Below are 18,952 nucleotides of genomic sequence, written 5' to 3' on the forward strand. Positions count from 1 at the left end.
TAAATAAATTTCTCCCATGACATCGTGATATTAACCTGGTAGTGTTTTAGGTTTCAAAATATTACCACATATTTATACTGTCTCCTCTCCTAGTTTATGGCTATCAAACAGTCTATATACAGGAAGTAAAATGGATAACGTGAAAAACAAAAAACAGACCTCTAGAAGAAATCTGCAAATCCATTTAATGAGTTAGATACATGGAGATAAGCTTAGCAACAATGACACATTAAATCTGAAATGAAGACTTAAAACAACTCACTATGTTTTTTTTACTAGGTTGGCAGTTTCTCCCTCATTTTATGTATACGCCATTCTAAAGTCACAATAATATTTGTTGTTGTAAACAAAATGCAATGATTCCAGTACTATGAAAATATATCCCCATACTTTCCCCCTACACTCTGTTCGAGACTCTCTAAATGTAAAGTGAAGTAAGGATTTGGCCGAAACCAAAAGCAGCTGCTATATGAAGCCTGGGTCAAGAGGTGGGGTCGTTAGTGACTTCTCAGAGAGGAAATAAAGAATTCCACCACCTATGTGGTTTCTCAGAGGAAAAGATTAAAAATAATAATAATTCACACTTTTCCTAGGAAATTCTAAAAATAACATAATTTGTCCTAAATGTCAGGCCCTGCTTTAAAAAAAAAAAATCAAAGGAAGAGGCAGCATTGTGTATTTTTTCAGCATTGATTGTCCACACGGAGAAGTACTCACCAGGAAGCTATAGAAGAATTCATGGACAAAGAGGCCCAGCATGCAAACCAGGACATATGCCACGTGGTAGAGAAAGGCCATATCCAGGATGACCGCTCGGTAGCCTCGGGTGAAAGTGCCACGATTTCCCACAAAACTCACCAGAAACACTATTTTATTACAAAGCTACAGGGAGGAAAAGATTAGATTTTACTGTCTTATTTATCTGGAAGCTCACAAAAATAACAGTCATTGGCAAAACCTATTATTCACGAGTTCTGTGGTTTTCTTTTCTCATTTTTTTATTTGGTGATTTTTCAGCACTGCTTACAAATCTGCATGTAAACGTAATACACACAAAAGTTGTATTGTCTGCAGTTCCAGGGAAAATGAGAATGATGAAGAGCCCCAGCTGGACAATCGAGGCAGACCTGAATTTAAACCCTGGCTGTCTCACCCCTGTCGCACCCTGGTCATGCAGCTGCAGGCCTGGACTGTTTCTTCGGAAGAATTGGAGTAAAGGAACTCCCATCGCATAGACCTCTTCAGAGTATTAAACAATTCATAATGCATTTGAAACACTTAGTACAATGATGCTTTAAATACTACTCATCATATTTTCCATATTAAAAATAATATATGTAATATTTTTATTATATTGGGTATGTAACAGAAAAGTATCTTCTCTGAAAATATCCAGAAAAGATCTATCCTTGATTTTTTTAGCCTAGACTTTCTCTACTGAATATTATTTTTAAAAAGCAAGCCATTAAAGGTGATTCTTGAATTTAATTTAAATACATGAAAATATGAATATACTTATGCAGTTAGGTTAAAATAAATATAATGTATGCATATATTTTCTAAGCTCCATGTGAAGTAATTATTCATTAGATATTTTGGAGTGTTTATTATGCTTGGTGCTATGTATTTGTGTTTAAACTATTTAAAATTGTCTTTTGTGGTGTAACTTTGGAATATAGAAATTTACACTGAGATTCTTTGGCAATAACAGTGATCTGTGCGGTGACTTCCAAAGAACACAGTTATCATAAACTTAGTGTCATATATTTGGTTCTGGAGTCACTACTTTATTTATAAACTAAAGAGACAATTCTGCCTCTTGGTCGTCATGGAAAGAATTATAGATTTCAAATTTCAGTTCTTCCAAATTGTTTCCTGAGTTCTTCAAGTTATCTGATGGCACCATATTTGTCTTTCTAGTCCAAACTTAAGTGAGGGAAAACACGTTGCTTTTTGCAACATTGTTGACTTTAGCTATATTATATATTTAAAAAATTGCCTTATAAAAAAAAAAATAAAAAAAAATAAAAAATTGCCTTATGGAATGATTTAAAATAACATAAGAAGGAGCATAACACTTTGAGGCAGAAGTGAAATTTAAGAGATGGGAAAAACCTTTTCCTTCAACTTTCTGAAGTCCAAATCAATACAGACAAAATGAGAAATGTGTTAACAGTCAAACTGAATCAATAGCATAGAAGTTCAACCTTCCCTAAAATTTCACCATGCTAATTAACTATCTTTTCAATAATCAGTATTATCAGTTCTTCCATCGTCTTTTTGAGAACTTGAATAATGTCAAGCAGAAAGTTGTACTTCATTATTTTAGTATTTCATCATCAGATCTTTATTATTAAGCATTGTTACAGTATAATGGATGTCTTTATGATTATTATCCAAGAGTAAGTTTAATATTATAAAAAGTCATCATTTAAAAAACTCAGGAAATATATACAAATATATACAGGAAATATATACAAGGTGTTCAGATAAGTGTCCTATTTGACAATAAACAACCATGAAGATGGTGAAATACAGAATGTCTAGGTGAAGCAATATTCAATGTTTTACTCTTTAAATTGTTTTGAATGGCTATTTAAGTTCAAATTATTTGCCTTGATTCACCCACTATAGTTTATCAATACAAAAAAGAAATAATAAGTTCTGTAAAAAATAAAGTTAAAACCTGGAAGTCATAAGACTTTTCAGAAGGGTGGATATGTTCAAGACAAATTGTTCATGTGTTGTTTCCTGATCTTTACTTCCCTAAACTGGATCATTAAAAAATGATGCAGGAAAACTATTTATAAATCTATACACTGAGGAAAAACAATACATTGAATTCAAGTTCTCAAAGCAATACACTTCAGTTCTCAAATAATGCAAAAGCCTTATTTCTGCCTAAAAAAGCCACTGCTACTTTTGCATGAAAAATAAAGGTTTGCCTTCTTTGTTTACAGGTTGATTTTTATTTTCCTTGAACTTTGATCTAGAGCTTGGTGTTGATGGATATGTCCCTGTTGTCTTGACTACGTCTCAAACTAGAGTGGAGTTGATATTGGCAGTGACATACATCTATTTCTGTGGAGATCAGAAGGAAGGAAATTGTCCTTTGTTCATACCAAGGAGAAATAAGTATGAGAATAAGTGATGTGGGTAGGAAAGAAGTTGAACTCTGTTTTTTCCTGCACCGTGACCCTGAAATGTATACATTGTTTTTATAGAGCATTTCCATGAAAGTTGGGAATATTTATAGTAACGAAGAAATTACAAAACTTATTCTCCCTTTTCATGCCATGACTTGCTTGATGTTGTCTAACTAGTCCTTCATTTGTCAATACCGTTACCTAGGCAATCTTCGTTTCTGAGGCAAGGGTCCGTGTGGGCAATGATAAATAGAGGGAGTGGGAACTTGACAAGGTGGTTAAAAGACCAGCCCCTTCTGAATTGGTGCTGAGAAGAGTCTTGAATCAGCATACTAATCTAAATGACCACAACTGTCCCACATATTTTTAACATTTTCCATCTATTCTTCAAAATGCCTTTCACTGTACATTTTGTTGAGGATGAGGTGACTCGGGTGATGGTGGGGGAAAAGCAGGCAGTCGGGTAGGGAAACAGCATCAATGTAAGCGTTCTGTGTGGCCTTTTGAAAAATGATTTACCAATAGGTTTTCTAAAAGCAAAAACAAAATTAATGTCCATTTGTTAATTAATGTAGAGTGAATCAAGTTCATTCATTTTAATTGGGTAAATTAATTATATAGTACAGTACTGTTTTCATATATGCTTCATAATTCACTGATATGTCTTTACAGGACTTTTAACAGTGCAGCAGAATAGAAAGACACTGGACTAGAAGTTGGACCATCTGGGTTCCATTCTTGGCTCTGCCACCAGTTGCTTTAGTAAATCTTCCTGGTCTCTGTCGGATTCTGTATACTCATTTCTAAAATGAAATGCCTGGAAGTGAATAATCCTTAAGGTGCCTCAATGGTCTAGAATTCTATGGGATGTTCTTTAAATTTTACTGTTCTATGTGATTACAGAAATTTATAGCTGCCTTTATGTTATCCTTTTTGTCTTATTTGGTTCTATGTCCCTGATCAGGAATTCTATCCCCATGTTACGTTGTGCCTAGGGGAAAACAATAACCTATTTTCCAGGAATAAACTATAGCATCCCCCCACCCCCACTGAAAAAGGCCATCTAGTATTTATTGAAAAGTAAAATTGAATTTATTGAACTACACATTAACTACGTTACTATATTGTCATCAACCATCATCCTTACTAAAACTGATGCGATTTGATTCAAAACTCTCCATTTCAATGGTGTTACAAAAAATCTCCATTTCAGTAGTGTTACATCTTACACAGGATACGGTTGTATGGTCAGAGCATAGGAAAATCTTCAGGTAGTCAATATCACCCTGGAAATCTTTTAAACTGCTGACAAAACAGTATCATAAACAAGGGTGGTGTAAACTATACTGTCTTTTAATAAATTCAACACATGCTAGTCCTTCCTCCAGCAACTGAAGCAGTTTTCTACTACTACAACTGAATATCAGAATTAGTTATGAGCATTTAGTGACCATATTATATGAAACACAGGCTGTGTGTGTGTGTGTGTGTGTGTGTGTGTGTGTGTTTGTGTGTGTGTGTGAGAGAGAGAGAGAGAGAGAGAGAGACAGACAGACAGAGAGAGAATGCTTTGACTCAGAATATATAATTGAATTTGTATATGTTAAATGAACATATGGTGGGCTCAACATTATAGCAGTAACATGAGCCCTACCAGGAAACTATCTGCAGGTAAGTAACTAAGGGCATGACACTACTAAATTTGAACACTGTGGCTTATTGCTAATAGACAGCTATCTGCGAAACTCCACCTGTCTCTCCTGTCTGCAAAATGGCAAGACCAAGTTTCGGCAGAAGGAAACACTTTCACCTTACAAATAACTGTAGAAAGGCAAATAATTTACAAGTGCCCTAAATAAATTACACATTTCCAGGCACTACTACAGAAGAAAATAACATTGTACATAAGAGTATTTAGAAGATATTAAAAGATCTTACACAGGTATTTACTGCATTATTAGAAAAAAATATCTAAAAATGTAAATAATAAAAATTAGTGGAATGGTTAAATACATTATATAGCATCCATATGACTGGGAATATTATTATTAGTGGTATAGAAATATTAGGTGATCCAAAATTTATAAAATGTGTGTTTATATTTACCAAAACAATATGTTAATTTCCATTACAACGTAGACAATGAGAAGTAAATTGTACTGGGTTATAAGGTATGCGTTTTAAGAGAAAAACACCTGAATTTTTTGAAACATCTTAAACATTGAGAGAACCCTTGTGACAAGACAGAGAAATTAGTTGCAATCTAAACAAAACTTTGATTTTAGAAATGAGTGAAGATGATAAAAATGGAGCATCAAAATAAACAGAAACTGATAATATTAAATGCTCAGAACAGACATTGAGGTTTTTCCTTCCACTTGTTTCCTGTTCCAGAAAAGTGACTGTCTACATTTGCTTAACATTATGAAAGACACTGAGTCAGAAACAAATAACTCTCTGTGGACCGAAACACAATTACTTTTACGATTATGGTACCAATGTTTTACAATTAAATAGCACCTCACATATTAGGAGCTTGATAAATGGCAGCCTTTTTTGGTATTATAGCATCACTGTTACTGCCCTGTTCTAAATCTTCACACTCAGCTTTTCAACAAGTGGTGGGTGAAGACTAAGCTTTAATATCTTCATTTCACTGATGAGAAAAATTACACTCAGAGGCTTGATCTGCCTATCTTGAATTCTGATTCTCCTTAAGGCATAACTGTCAGGTAGATACTTGCTTTTGTTTCTCCCTACTTCTGATACTTATAATTTTAGCACTTCTAGTTTTACCTGTTACACAATGCAAACTTTTAAGTTCCAATTAAGTAAATAAATATATTAAATCCTAAGTTACAAAATAGGGCTGATTAATGTTTGAATTTTTTTCCTGCCTCCTGGGAAATGGTAAAGCACAGGAAGAAGCCTGTTATGTTAAAAGTTAAGGTGAATGATTATTGGCTAAAACATTTTATTAATCTGTACAATATCAAAACTATAGATAAAACTTCTATCAATATTATCAAAATCACAATTATTCTATCCAGTTTGTTTGTTTCAAATTAAAGTTGATTATTTTCTTTGTCAAAATACCCTGAACTACCGAATTATAATGTACCATTCAGGGGGTGTGCAAATGGATTTTTTATGCTGTGAGAAATAGAAGAGTACTCACAGATTCATACAGTTAATAAGAAAGATACATTTCCATGTATTTTCTCCCCATGAAGAAATTAAAGTACAATACTTGCCTCTCATATGAATTTTCATTTCCTGTAATGAAACTATTCTCACCAAACCTTAGGCAGAAATCATCTTTTTAACCTGTCCCCAAGGGGGAAAGGAAAAATAATTCCAAATGTTTTGGGTTTCCACAATAGACATTAAAATGTTTTTCCTTATCTCTTTATATGTTCTTGAAGCTTCTGTATGGAAAGAACCACATTCTCCACTTCTTGGTGTTTTCAATGTCTATCAGATAACAGAGGCCCAATAAATGCTTGTTTTTTTCTGGCCCAACTCTAGCTAGCTATTATTTCAACTTATCAAACTTATATTCTCTTTCTTGAATTAATGTCTTATTGAAGACCAGCTGCCATTTTATGAATATTATTTGCTTCTTCAAATAATCTGGCTCAAAATTGAATGTATTTTTTTAAAATAATAAGCCAGACTTCCTTAATTCAAGTTTTCTAATAGATTTAGAAAATTTTATTTTATTTTTTAATTTTTTTAATGTTTATTTATTTTTGAGAGAGAAAGACAGAGCACGAGTGGAGAAGGGGCAGAGAGAGAGAGAGGGAGACACAGAATCCAAAGCAGGCTCCAGGCTCTGAGCTGTCAGCAGAGAGCCCGACGTGGGGCTTGAACTTGGAAACGGTGAGATCATGACCTGAGCCAAAGTCGGTCGCTTAACTGACTGAGCCACCCAAGCACCCCAATTTAGAAAATTTTAGATAAATCCATGAAGATTCTTCAATTAGCTTGGTTGGCAATATTGCAAAATTAGCTTATTTTCAAAACATTCAAAGTACAAGTTCAGTTCAAGTAAATAATTTTTGAATGTTTAAGTAGTAGGCATGAAGTGGGAGAAAAATGGAGTTGGGAATGAGGAGGGCAGGATTATACCACGAACATGACAACCCCTGCCCTCAAAAAGCTTAGGAATCGTATATTTGGTACTTGACAGAATTCTTCACTGATAGATCTCTTTGCATGTACAGTAAACTTCCCTTTATTGACAGTGATTGAGGAATAACTGGTAATTTGGTTGCCTGAATGTTCTAACTGGGACCTGTCATATATACCATGTTGAACCTTCAAAGAAGTGTAATATGCTAATGGTCAGAAACACAGACTTGGTCATTCTATCTCAGCTTTATAATTCTCAAAAGTTTGGTTGACTATTTCATTTGTTCATTCTCAGTAAATACTTGCCATGTATTTTATGTACAAGGCACTGTAAATGTAGAAGAATACAAAGATAATTTTTCACTCATTCATTCACTCACTCATTAGTTAATTCATTAAAGAAATATTTGTTAGTACCAATGACAATCCAAGACACTGAATGGTCAATCATTATCCATAAGAAATGTATAATGTAGTAGGGGAGATAAGTCATTTATGCAGATACCAGAATATAGGACCTTATGTTAGAAACACAGTACAAGATATAGACAGTGCTTCAGGTATTCAGCAGACATATTAGCAATATACTAATTGAACATTTTTTCTTTCATTGACCTGAGGATTTGCCCTTTTCTTAATATTCCTTTATGGATATACCATGTAGAAAGCTGTCTAATCCCTTTAAAATTTTATCTCTTGAGTACAATTATTGCTATTTGTATATGCTAATATATACATATATAATATATATGCTAATGTATACAATAATATGCTAATAATTGTATACATTAATGCTATACATTATTGCTATACAATAATAATGCTATACATATTGCTATACAATGGTACTCTGGCTTACTTATTTTAAACCTACCTAACAGAGGTTTTGAAATGTGTTCCTTTGTTCTAATATTTTAAAATTTAGTGAAAAAAATATTAATTTCATCTATGTCTTTCACAAGTTTATAGGTTTTGTTCACATAAAAAGAGACCAATTTCGTATTTTCTCATATAGCAATCCTTTTTTCTTTGATCATTTTATAAAAGGTACTTACTTCTAAAATTCTACCAAATATAATTTAATCTTTCTTGGGTGGTTTAGAAGTCACTTTAGGATGTTAACAGTGGCTCAGAAGCATTTTTGTCAATAGCTTTGGGTATAGAAGGCATTAAAACTGGATTGGATTAAATTGATTGCAGAACTGGGTCACGCCTCAAATGCCACCTTCTTAAATATATCAAATTTTTACTTGTCATTTTTTTCTCCTCAAAATTAAGAATGTACAAATTAAACTCTCATTAATTTGGATTCACAACACATAAGAATTTACTATGCATACCTGAGTTAAAATATATAGTTACACTTTTATAGTTAGTACATTTTTAATTAATTTATAATAGGACAAAGCTAAGTAAAGTACTTACATTAGCTGCACCAAGAAGTATTAATGTAGGCCCAAGACCTATTGTATATATTGATCTGAGCATTACTGACACAAGAAATGGCCGAATACCCACAGGCTTGGAGAAGAAAAATAGCATCGATGTGCAGATTGCAACTGCTATCCAAAGTAGAACTGAGAACAACGGGGAAAGCGTACCTGTAAAATGTGGAAGAAGTTTATTTTTACTGAGGACAAAAGTAGAAAATGTAAAACTCTTTGCCACTCCACCTTATATAACAATAGCAAGTCAAGCCATAAGACACTGAATTTCATAACAACCCACTCTACACACTATATATTTAGAGGCAATGTCTCTGAACACATCCCTCATTATTACATTTCCAGAAAGTTTGTGGTTATTTTCAGGATGTTTAAATACTCCCTAGTTAATGTTCCTTCCATTAAGTCGGAGAATTGTTCATCTTTCTCTCCTATGAGAGTTATCGGTTAAATACTTCTTCTGCTAGATGTAGTTCACTTGGGAACCTTAATTCAAAATTTAGGATTAATGACTATTAAGTGTGCAGCTACATCATATGAAACCAAGTATTTTATTCACTGAACTCATACCTTGCTTTCTTCTATTGTTATGAAGCTTCTATATTATAGATTCTTGTAAAGAATTCAGAATGTAAAATACCCAGTCTTTAGCGGCACCTGGGTGGCTGAGTTGGTTAAGCATCCAACTTCAGCTCAGATCATAATCTCATGGTTCGTGGGTTTGAGCCCCGTGTCGGGGTCTGTGCTGACAGCTCAGAGCCTGGCGCCTGCTTCAGATTCTGTGTCTCCCTCTTTCTCTGCCCCTCCCCTGCTCACACTCTCTCTCTCAAAAAATAAATAAACATTAAAAAAAAAAGAATGTAAAATATCCAGTCTTTAATAAAATAGACATAAGCTTTAGCTGTTAACACATACATGTGTATATATGTGTACGAATGTGTATATGTGTGTTTGAATGTATGTTCTGAGACGCAACTCAAGTTCTAAAAAGATGGTGAGCTATTTAAAGCCTCAGAAAACAAAAGTGGCCAAACACTTAAAAAAATGAACGCCATTACAAACAAAATTTCTTTAGAAATTACCCAAAACAAGTTTAAAAAATATATTTCCTTTCTAAAAAAGTATAATTCATTGATATTTGTACTCACTATGTGGATTTGAGGAACCCCTGGGTGAAGGTTGGGGGTGCTGGATTTGCAGAAGTAAAGTAAGGGGCCACATTCTTGGGCTGATTAGATCAGCTGTAGGACCTCAAACACGGGTCTATTGGCTAATGAAGTCACAGGAGAAACAACAAAATGGAGATTTTCCACTAGTTATTTCTTTTGGCCAGTTTCATTATTTATAAAATTCACTTCTGCATGCAAAACACCACAAATGCTTTGGTGTGTAGAGTTTCTGTATTATCACTGACACCCTGGGATTATTTGAATTCCTTCAATGAATTCTGTGTAAGCCTTTAGTTCATAGTGAGTGCTAATAGATCAAAAATAGGTAGGAAGAGTCTGTTAGACATTAAAAAACAAAACAAAACAAGTCAGGAAGTAAACAGCATTAGCTGTTTTCTTTTTTCAGTGTTTATTATTATCATGTTGCCTCAAACAGTGATGAAAGAAATTTGGGAAGAGAGAACTGATCTAAGTTCCTCACCATATTTATGATCTGATTACATGACTTTGAAGATGGGGAAAGAAGAGGGGATACAATTCTCTGGAAATTAGCCTAATTCCCATCTTCTGGCAATGCTAACAAAATGGGTACCCAATTCATGTTTATTATTATGTTGGCTGATTCACACTTTATGTCTACCAAAACATAGCCTGACCACCAACAACCCTAGCTTCACAGATCTCAAAGATCCATGGAGACCATAGTGCCTTCAACTTTCTCTCATTCTTATTTGGACTCTGTCAGAATGTTAGCTTTGTAAGAGTGATCTCTGGGCCTATCACAAATGTGGCATGCAGCAATGAGTAAATATTCATTGATTAAATGAATAAACAAAAACATAATCTGTGAGCTCATTTTGAGTCCATAACTAAGTCTCTGGTTAAAAATTTGCTAGTTGTGGAGCTTCACTCTTAAGTTTACTAAAACTGCCAACATCGATGTTCATTTAACAACTTTCAGCCAGTCACTGGACTCTTCGGTATAATTCACAAGCAGTGGCTTGGTGCAACATTCTTATTTTATTTTATTATTTTTAAATTTTTATTTATTTATTTTTGAGAGAGAGAGAGAGAGAGAGAGGCAGAGAGAGGGAGACAGACAATCCCAAGCAGGCTCCACATTGTTAGTGCAGAGCCCAAACCAGGGCTTAAATTCATGAACCATGACATCATGACCTGAGCAGAAATCAATAGTCGGACGCTTAACTGAGCCACGCAGGCACCCCATGACATTCTTATTTTAAAAATCCTAGTGTTGACACTAATAGTTACACTGCTCATTGTTATTTATGCCTGATAGGCTAAACACATCTTGACTATTCTTTCCTAGACAGTATCTGGCCTGCCAAGATTTCCCCTAGATTAAATAAGAAAGTATTGTGTGTGTTTTTTTAAGTTTGGTTGTTTTTTTGTTTGTTTGTTTTGAGAGAGAGACAGCAAGAGCAAGAAGCACATGCCCATGAGTGGGAGAGGGAAAGAGACAGAGGAAGAGAGAGAATCCCAAGCAGGCTCCACGCTGTCAGCATGAACCCAATGCAGGGCCTCGATCCCACAAACCAAACTGTGAGATCATGACCTAAGCCCAAATCAAGAGTCAACATTTAATTGCCTGAGCCACCCAGGAGCCCTGATTAAACAAGAAATTGTAACCATGCACTTAAAACTGGACATTTGACCACCAAAAGACTGCTAGAACTGATACATGAATTCCACAAAGTTGCAGGGTGCAAAATCAACAAACAGATATGAGTTGCATTTTTATATACCAATAATGAAGCAACAGAATGAGAAAGAAACTGATCCCATTCACAACGGCACCAAGAGGCATAAAATACCTAGGAATAAACCTAACCAAAGATGCAAAAGATCTGTATGTTGAAAACTATAGAAAGTTTATGAAGGAAATTGAAGAAGATACAAAGAAATGGAAAAACATTCCATGCTCATGGATTGGAAGAATAAATATTGTTAAAATGTCAATACTACCCAAAGCAATCTACACACTCAATGCAATCGCAATCAAAATTGCAACAGCATTCTTCTCGAAGCTAGAACAAGCAATTCTAAAATTTGTATGGAACCACAAAAGACACCGAATAGCCAAAGTAATACTGAAGAAAACCGAAGCGGGGGCATCACAATCCCAGACTTTTGGCCTCTACTACAAAGCTGTAATCATCAAGACAGTATGGTATTGGCACAAAAACAGACACATTGACCAATGGAATAGAATAGAAAACCTGGAATCGGATCCCCAAATGTATGGCCAACTAATCTTTGACAAAGCAGGAAAGAGTATCCAATGGAAAAAAGACAGTCTCTTTAGCAAATGATGCTGGGAGAACTGGACAGCAACATGTAGAAGAATGAAACTAGGGGCGCCTGGGTGGCTCAGTCGGTTAAGCGTCCAACTTCGGCTTAGGTCATGATCTCACAGTTCGTGAGTTCGAGCCCCGCGTTGGGCTCTGTGCTGACAGCTTGGAGCCTGGAGCCTGCTTCACATTCTGTGTCTCCCTCTCTCTCTGCCCCTTCCCTGCTCATGCTCTGTCTCTCTCTGTCTCAAAAATAAATAAACATTAAAAAAAATTTTTAAAAAAAGAATGAAACTAGACCACTTTCTTATACCATACACAAAAAGAAACTCAAAATGAATGAAAGACCTCAATGTGAGACAGGAAACCATCAAAGCACTAGAGGAGAAAGCAGGCAACAACCTCTTTGTCCTCAGCCACAGCAATTTCTTACTCCACACATCTCTAAAGGCAAGGGAATTAAAAGCAAAAATGAACTATTGGGACCTCATTAAGATAAAAACCTTCTGCACTGCAAAGGAAACAATCAACAAAACTAAAAGGCAACCAATGTAATGGGAAAAGATATTTGCAAATGACATATCAGATAAAGGGCTAGTATCCAAAATCTATAAAGAACTCACTGAACTCTACACCCAAAAAACAAATAATCCAGTGAAGAAATGGGCAGAAGACATGAATAGACATTTTTCCAAAGAAGACATCCAGATGGCCAACAGACACATGAAACGATACTCAACATCACTCATCATCAGGGAAATACAAATCAAAGCCATACTGAGATACCACCTCACACTTGTCAGAGTGGCTAAAATGAACAACTCAGGAAACTATAGATGCTGGCGAGGATATGGAGAAATGGGAACCCTCTTGCACTGTTTGTGGGAATGCAAACTGGTGCAGCTGCTCTGGAAAACAGTGTGGAGGTTCCTCAAAAAATTAAAAATAGAACTACCCTATGACCCAGCAATAGCAGTACTAGGAATTTACACAAGGGATACAGGACTGCTGATGCATAGGGGCACTTGTACCCCAATGTTTATAGCAGCACTTTCAACAACAGCCAAATTATGGAAAGAGCCTAAATGTCCATCAACTGATGAATGGATAAAGAAGATGTGATTTATATAAACAATGGAATACTACTTGGCAATGAGAAAGAATGAAATCATGCCATTTGCAGCAACATGGATGGAACTGGATGGTATTATGCTGAGTGAAGTAAGTCAGTCAGAGAAAGATATATGTTTTCACTCCTATGTGGATCTTGAGAAACTTAACAGAAGGCCATGGGGCAAGGGAAGGGGAAAAAAATAGTTACAGAGAGGGAGGGAGGCAAACCATGAGACTCTTAAATACAGAGAACAAACCAAGGGTTATGGGGGGGGTGGGGAAGAGGGGAAAGTGGGTGATGGGCATTGAGGAGGGCACTTGTTGGGATGAGCACTGGGTGTCATATGTAAGCCAATTTGACAATAAATTATATTTTAAAAAATTGGGCATTTGATCCCTTTGTAGAAAGAACTCAAAGAGCATCTAATGTAGTACCTTGCACATAGTTTAATGCTAGATACATATTTGTGAAGTTAATAAACTTAAAAGTTACTTAAAATGGCAATATTGCCAATTGTCAATAGGTGCAATCATATTCTGTAAGAATGGTCACATTGGCTTCAGGCTGAAGATTTAATGCAAAAATAGTAATAAATTTAAACTCTGACAACAGTACAGTACAAATTGTCAAAGACAGTTTTTACCCACTAAATGTGGGAGGGGTGACTCTTCTTAATATTTTATATTTGTATAAATTTTCCATTATAAGCATTGTTACTTTAATAATGGAATTTTTTTAAAAAATTCACTCTACATATTTTTAAGTCTTAAAAAGTACGAAGTTTGTCCTTTATGGGAGAAAATTCAAACAGCAAACTTGGCGACCTCAATTCAATTCACATAATGGGAGTATCTTATCCATTTCATAGTAACTCGTTTATAGCTTACTGTACAGAACACGCTGCTTCTTACCTCAAGTCTCTCTCCATTTCTCTGCCTTCCATGTAACCTCCTAAGACTTTCCTGTTTCTCCCACCTCATTCCAGCTAAAGTAGACATCCAGCCATAAATCCATGGGTGGTCTTCACTTATTGTGCCTTACTCATTTCTTCGTCCCTTAATTAGACCATAAGCTCCTTGAGGGCAAGGACAGCTTTACCAACCTCTGTGTCTTTAGGGCCTAGTACAGTGCCTGGCATATAGACACACTTCATCAGTGGTTGTTATTAAATTGAATGAATTAAAATAACCTTGAAGAACTTAACTTTCTTTAACACAAAGCACTGGAGGGAAAAACAAATTGCACTCTAAATTTGAAACTGATTTAGGAAAAAAAAACATGTTCTCTGGATATAAGAAATTCCCATAGCAGCAATTTTCTCCACTAATTAGTCTGCCTTTTCCAAACTGGGCAGGGGCAGTTGGCATGGCAAATGTTCAGCTTCTGGATGGACATCTAGGATATTCTCTAGCACCAACAGCTGCAGCCATAACCTCATTACTCAACTCTGGGCACAAGTTTCCTTTTTAGAGAGGCATATGTTAAATAAATAAACCAATCAACCAAACAAAGAAGCCAAAACCAAAACCAGTAGCCATACAAATAAACCTTGCATTCCTGAATAAATGTAAACTGAGCTCACCCTTCCTAAACCTGGCATCAGTCATCTATGATTCCTGGTGGAAATGACCAATCAAAATCAATCCATACCATTGGGAAAGGTCAAAGGGAAAAAAGGGCTTCCTCTCCAAAAATGGTAAAGAGGAAATGAGAGAAAAAACCCAAAATATTTAGAATGGCATAAAAAGTGACCTGTGTTAACTTCTTTTTGTTTTTACATCTAACAAAGTTTCCTACAGCCCAGTTACCAAGTTGAATCGTGTGGGACAGAGTAGAGCGGTCAAGTGGAAATGCCTTCAAGAGCTCACAGTTTCATGCTGAGAGGTCCTCCATTTCCCAAGGGTAAGAAATGTTTATCCCAAGACACAGGACCTTTCAGTTGCCCAAAGAGGCCTTCCTCAGCAACTCCTCACTGTTCAGGAGGAGATAGATCAAAGCTAGTCCATTGTCTCTCCAGTCAGAAGCCACACATTCCTGTCAGGTTCCCTCCACATAACCAGGAAAGGTAGTGACAGGATTGTTACTGCATTGAATTAGCCAGAGAAGGGAAAATATAATTGGTTCAGAGGAAAGACCACTAGGCAACATTTGAGAATCTGCCTCTGTTCTCAGAACATGCCTAAGATTAACACTCAGATCAGGGTTTCAGTCTCCTCCTTGGCACCATAGCTTAACCTGCAGTCTCTTGAGAATGCCCAAAGCCTTGTTTCCTATCACCTTAGACTGCAAACCAGTCTAGGGAAGCCTATGGGAAAGTAGCATTTAATTAAAGGGGAGAAAAAAAGTATTTCTTTGCTTCAATGTTTGAAGATTTTTGTTATTGTTTTCACTTGTTCCTGAATCCAATCTGATCCTCAACCAAATGTATAGCAATATAGTGTTACTCTAAAGTGTTACCCATCAAAAAAATTGCCATAATTTTTGTAGTTGAATAAATAAAAACTACTGCATAATATTCCCCCAAACAAACAAACAAAAAAAATTCAAACTGAGCTCTTCAAAGCCTGGCAATGAAAGGCAATGATCTACAGCAGGATTTGGGGAGAGAGTGCACTAAGCTGATCCCCTGAGAATCACCTTCCCCTTAAGTACCTCCCTTTAATTACTTCTTTTATATTTATTCTATATATTTTATTCTCAAAAACTTTTTTGAGAAAGAAAGTACACATGCACATGGGGAAGGGGCAGCAGGCAAGGGGGGAGAGAGAGAATCTTAAGAAGTAGGGCTCTATCTCAGGAACCATGAGATCATGACCAGAGCCGAAATCAAGAGTTGGCTGCTTAACTCACTGGGCCACCCAGGTGACCCTTCTGTTAATTATTATACACCACTACTATGGTTGAAGGGAGACAATGCACTCTCAGTTAATATTACAATCCAACAGTACACTAGGTATATAAACACCAGTAATTCCCAGTTCATGTGTGATCAGGCTGGAAAACATGGTTGGAGAAAGCTTACACAGCCCATTGCCTCTGTCAGCATCCCTGTCCTCACTGCCACAGTAGCCACAATGACTCTGGAACAGCCTGTAGGGTGTGGGGTTGGGAAAAGTGGCTCATTATGACCAAAGCCTTTTTTTTTTTTTTTTTTTTTTTTTTTGGCCCAGGATTTCCCAGGTGATTTCATGATCAATGTCTATACCCAGAATCCAGGGACTTTAGAGTTGGACAGAATCCTCATATTTATCTTTTCTTTTTTTACTTTTCATTCCAAAACACTTTCAGATTTGTATAACAGCTGCAAATATAATGCAAAATTACTATATCCCCCTCACGTGGATTCCATCTTACATAACCATATTACAGTCATGAATATCAAGAAATTAATGCAATACACCATTTTTTATTTTTATTTATCTTTTCTTTTTTAAATTGAAGTATAATTAACATGCAGTGTTATATTAGTTCCAGGTGAACAATGAAATGATTTAACAATTCTATACATTTTTCTGTGCTTATCAAGATAAATGTACTCTTAATTCTTTTTCTCTATTTCACTCATTCCCCACCCACCTCCTCTCTGGAAGCCACCGGTTTATTCTCAGTATTTAAGAGTCTTTTTGTCTGTTTTTTTCTTTGTTTGTTCACTTATTTTGTTTCTCAAATTCCACAGATGAGTGAAATTATACTGTATTTGTCTTTTTCTGACTGACTTATTTCACCTAACCATTCATTTTTGGATAAACATGGGTTCACTTCCATATCTTGGCTATTGTAAATAATGCTATAATAAACATAGGGATGCCCATATCTTTTTAAATTAGTATGTTCATTTTCTCAGGATAAATACTCAGTAGTTGAATTATTCTATTTTAACCCTATTTTTAACTTTTTGAGGAACCTCCATACTGTTTTCCACAGTGACTGCACCAGTTTGCATTCCCACCAACAGCGCACAAGGGTTCCTTTATCTCCACATCTTCACCAACACTTGCTACTTCTTATTGTTTTGATTTTAGCCATTCTGACCTGTGTAAGGTGATATCTAATTGTGGTTTTAATTTGCATTTCCCTGATGATGAGTGATGTTGAGCATCTTTTCATATGTCTGCTGGCCATCTATATGTCTTCTTTGGAAAATTGTCTACTCAGGTGCTCTGTCCATTTTTTAATTGATTTTTTTGGGGGGAGTTTTGAATTGCTTATATACCTTGATAATATAAATCAATATATTTTGAGTTTTTGAATACATTTATTAAGGGATATTAACCCCTTACCGGATATTTGCAAATATCTTCTCCTATTCAGTAGGTTGCCTTTTGGTTTTGTTGATGGTTTCCTTTTGCTGTGAAAAAGCTTTTTATTTTGGAGTAGTCTCAATAGTTTAATTTTGCTTTTGTTTCCCTTGCCTGAGGAGACAGATCTAGAAAAATATCTCTATGGCTGATGTCAAAAAGATTGCTGTCTATGTTTTCTTCTAGGACTGTTACAGTTTCAGGTCTCACATTTAGATCTTTAATCCATCTTGAGTTTATTTTTGTGATAGTGTAAGGAAGTGGTGTAGTTTCATTCTTCTGCATGTGGCTGTCCAGTTTTCCGAGCACCGTTTGTTGAAGAGACTATCTTTTTCCCATTGCATATTCTTGTCTCCTTTGTCAAAGATTAATTGACCATGAATGCAAGGGTTTATTTCTAGGCTCTCTATTCCGTTCCACTGATATATGTGTCTTTTTGTGTGTGTATGTGCTAGACCATACTGTTTTGATTATACAGCTTTGTAGTATAATAGAAATCTGGGATTGTGATGCCTCTAGCTTTGTGCGGCTTTGGATATTCCACCACTTTCGTCGTCCTATAAAATTTTAGGATTATTTGTTCTAGTTCTGTAAAACATGATGTTGGTCTTTTGATAGGGATTGCATTAAATCTGTAGATTGCTTTGGGTAGTATGGACATTTTAACAATATTGGTTCTTTCAGTCTGTGAGCATGGAATATCTTTCCATTTCTTTGTGTCATTTCCAGTTTCTTTCATCAGTGTTTTATACTGTTCAGAGTACAGGTCTTTCACCTCCTTGGTTAAGTTTATTCCTAGGTACTTTATTTTGATATATCACTTTTATCTAATCTATAGGCCTTATTCAAAATTTATCAGTTGCCCAATTAGTATTCTTTATCTGGACCAGGATCACATATTATATCAGTTGTCATATCTCTTTAGTCTCTATTAATTTGAAACGTTCCTCTATCTTTATCTTTCATAAGCTTAAAGATTACTAACCAATTATTTTGAAGAATGTCCCTAATTTGGGGTTTGTCTAAAATTTCCTCAGTTTATGTATTTTTGGCTAATACTGCCATGTCCTTGTCAGTGGATCATATCAAGAGGTACTTGTTATTGACATCTCATTACTGGTGACATTAACGCTGATCATTTAAAGTGATTTCTCCAAATTAAAGTTATTCTTTCTCCTCTCGTAATGAATAAGTATGTTGGGGTAAAACACTTTGAGACTATGTCAATATCCTGTGTCTCATTATGCGTTTTCATCTAACATTCACCTATGAATTTTAGCATCCATTAAATGTAGTACTAATATTCAATTGATGATTCTTACTACAGTATTGTT

General features: G+C 35.4%; 1 protein-coding gene across 4 annotated transcripts in view; it reads right to left on the bottom strand.

The window, feature by feature from the left end:
* The window catches only part of ITPR2 (inositol 1,4,5-trisphosphate receptor type 2), a 489,660-nt gene that overhangs the window by 83,483 nt on the left and 387,225 nt on the right, over positions 1-18,952 (bottom strand). For all 4 annotated transcript variants that reach the window (XR_009617392.3, XM_060658096.3, XM_060658095.3 and 1 more), the window contains exons 49-50: positions 8,706-8,881; positions 718-882 (exon numbers count right to left, since the gene is read on the bottom strand). Coding sequence is in view for 3 of the 4 variants with exons in the window: in XM_060658096.3 (XP_060514079.3) it covers positions 718-882; positions 8,706-8,881 (341 nt within the window). In the remaining variant the exon portion in view is untranslated. The remainder of the gene's footprint in view (positions 1-717; positions 883-8,705; positions 8,882-18,952) is intronic.

The sequence above is a fragment of the Panthera onca genome, chromosome B4 (genome assembly GCF_046562875.1).
Source record: "Panthera onca isolate mPanOnc1 chromosome B4, mPanOnc1 haplotype 2, whole genome shotgun sequence".
In the NCBI taxonomy this organism is placed as follows: Eukaryota; Metazoa; Chordata; class Mammalia; order Carnivora; family Felidae; genus Panthera; species Panthera onca.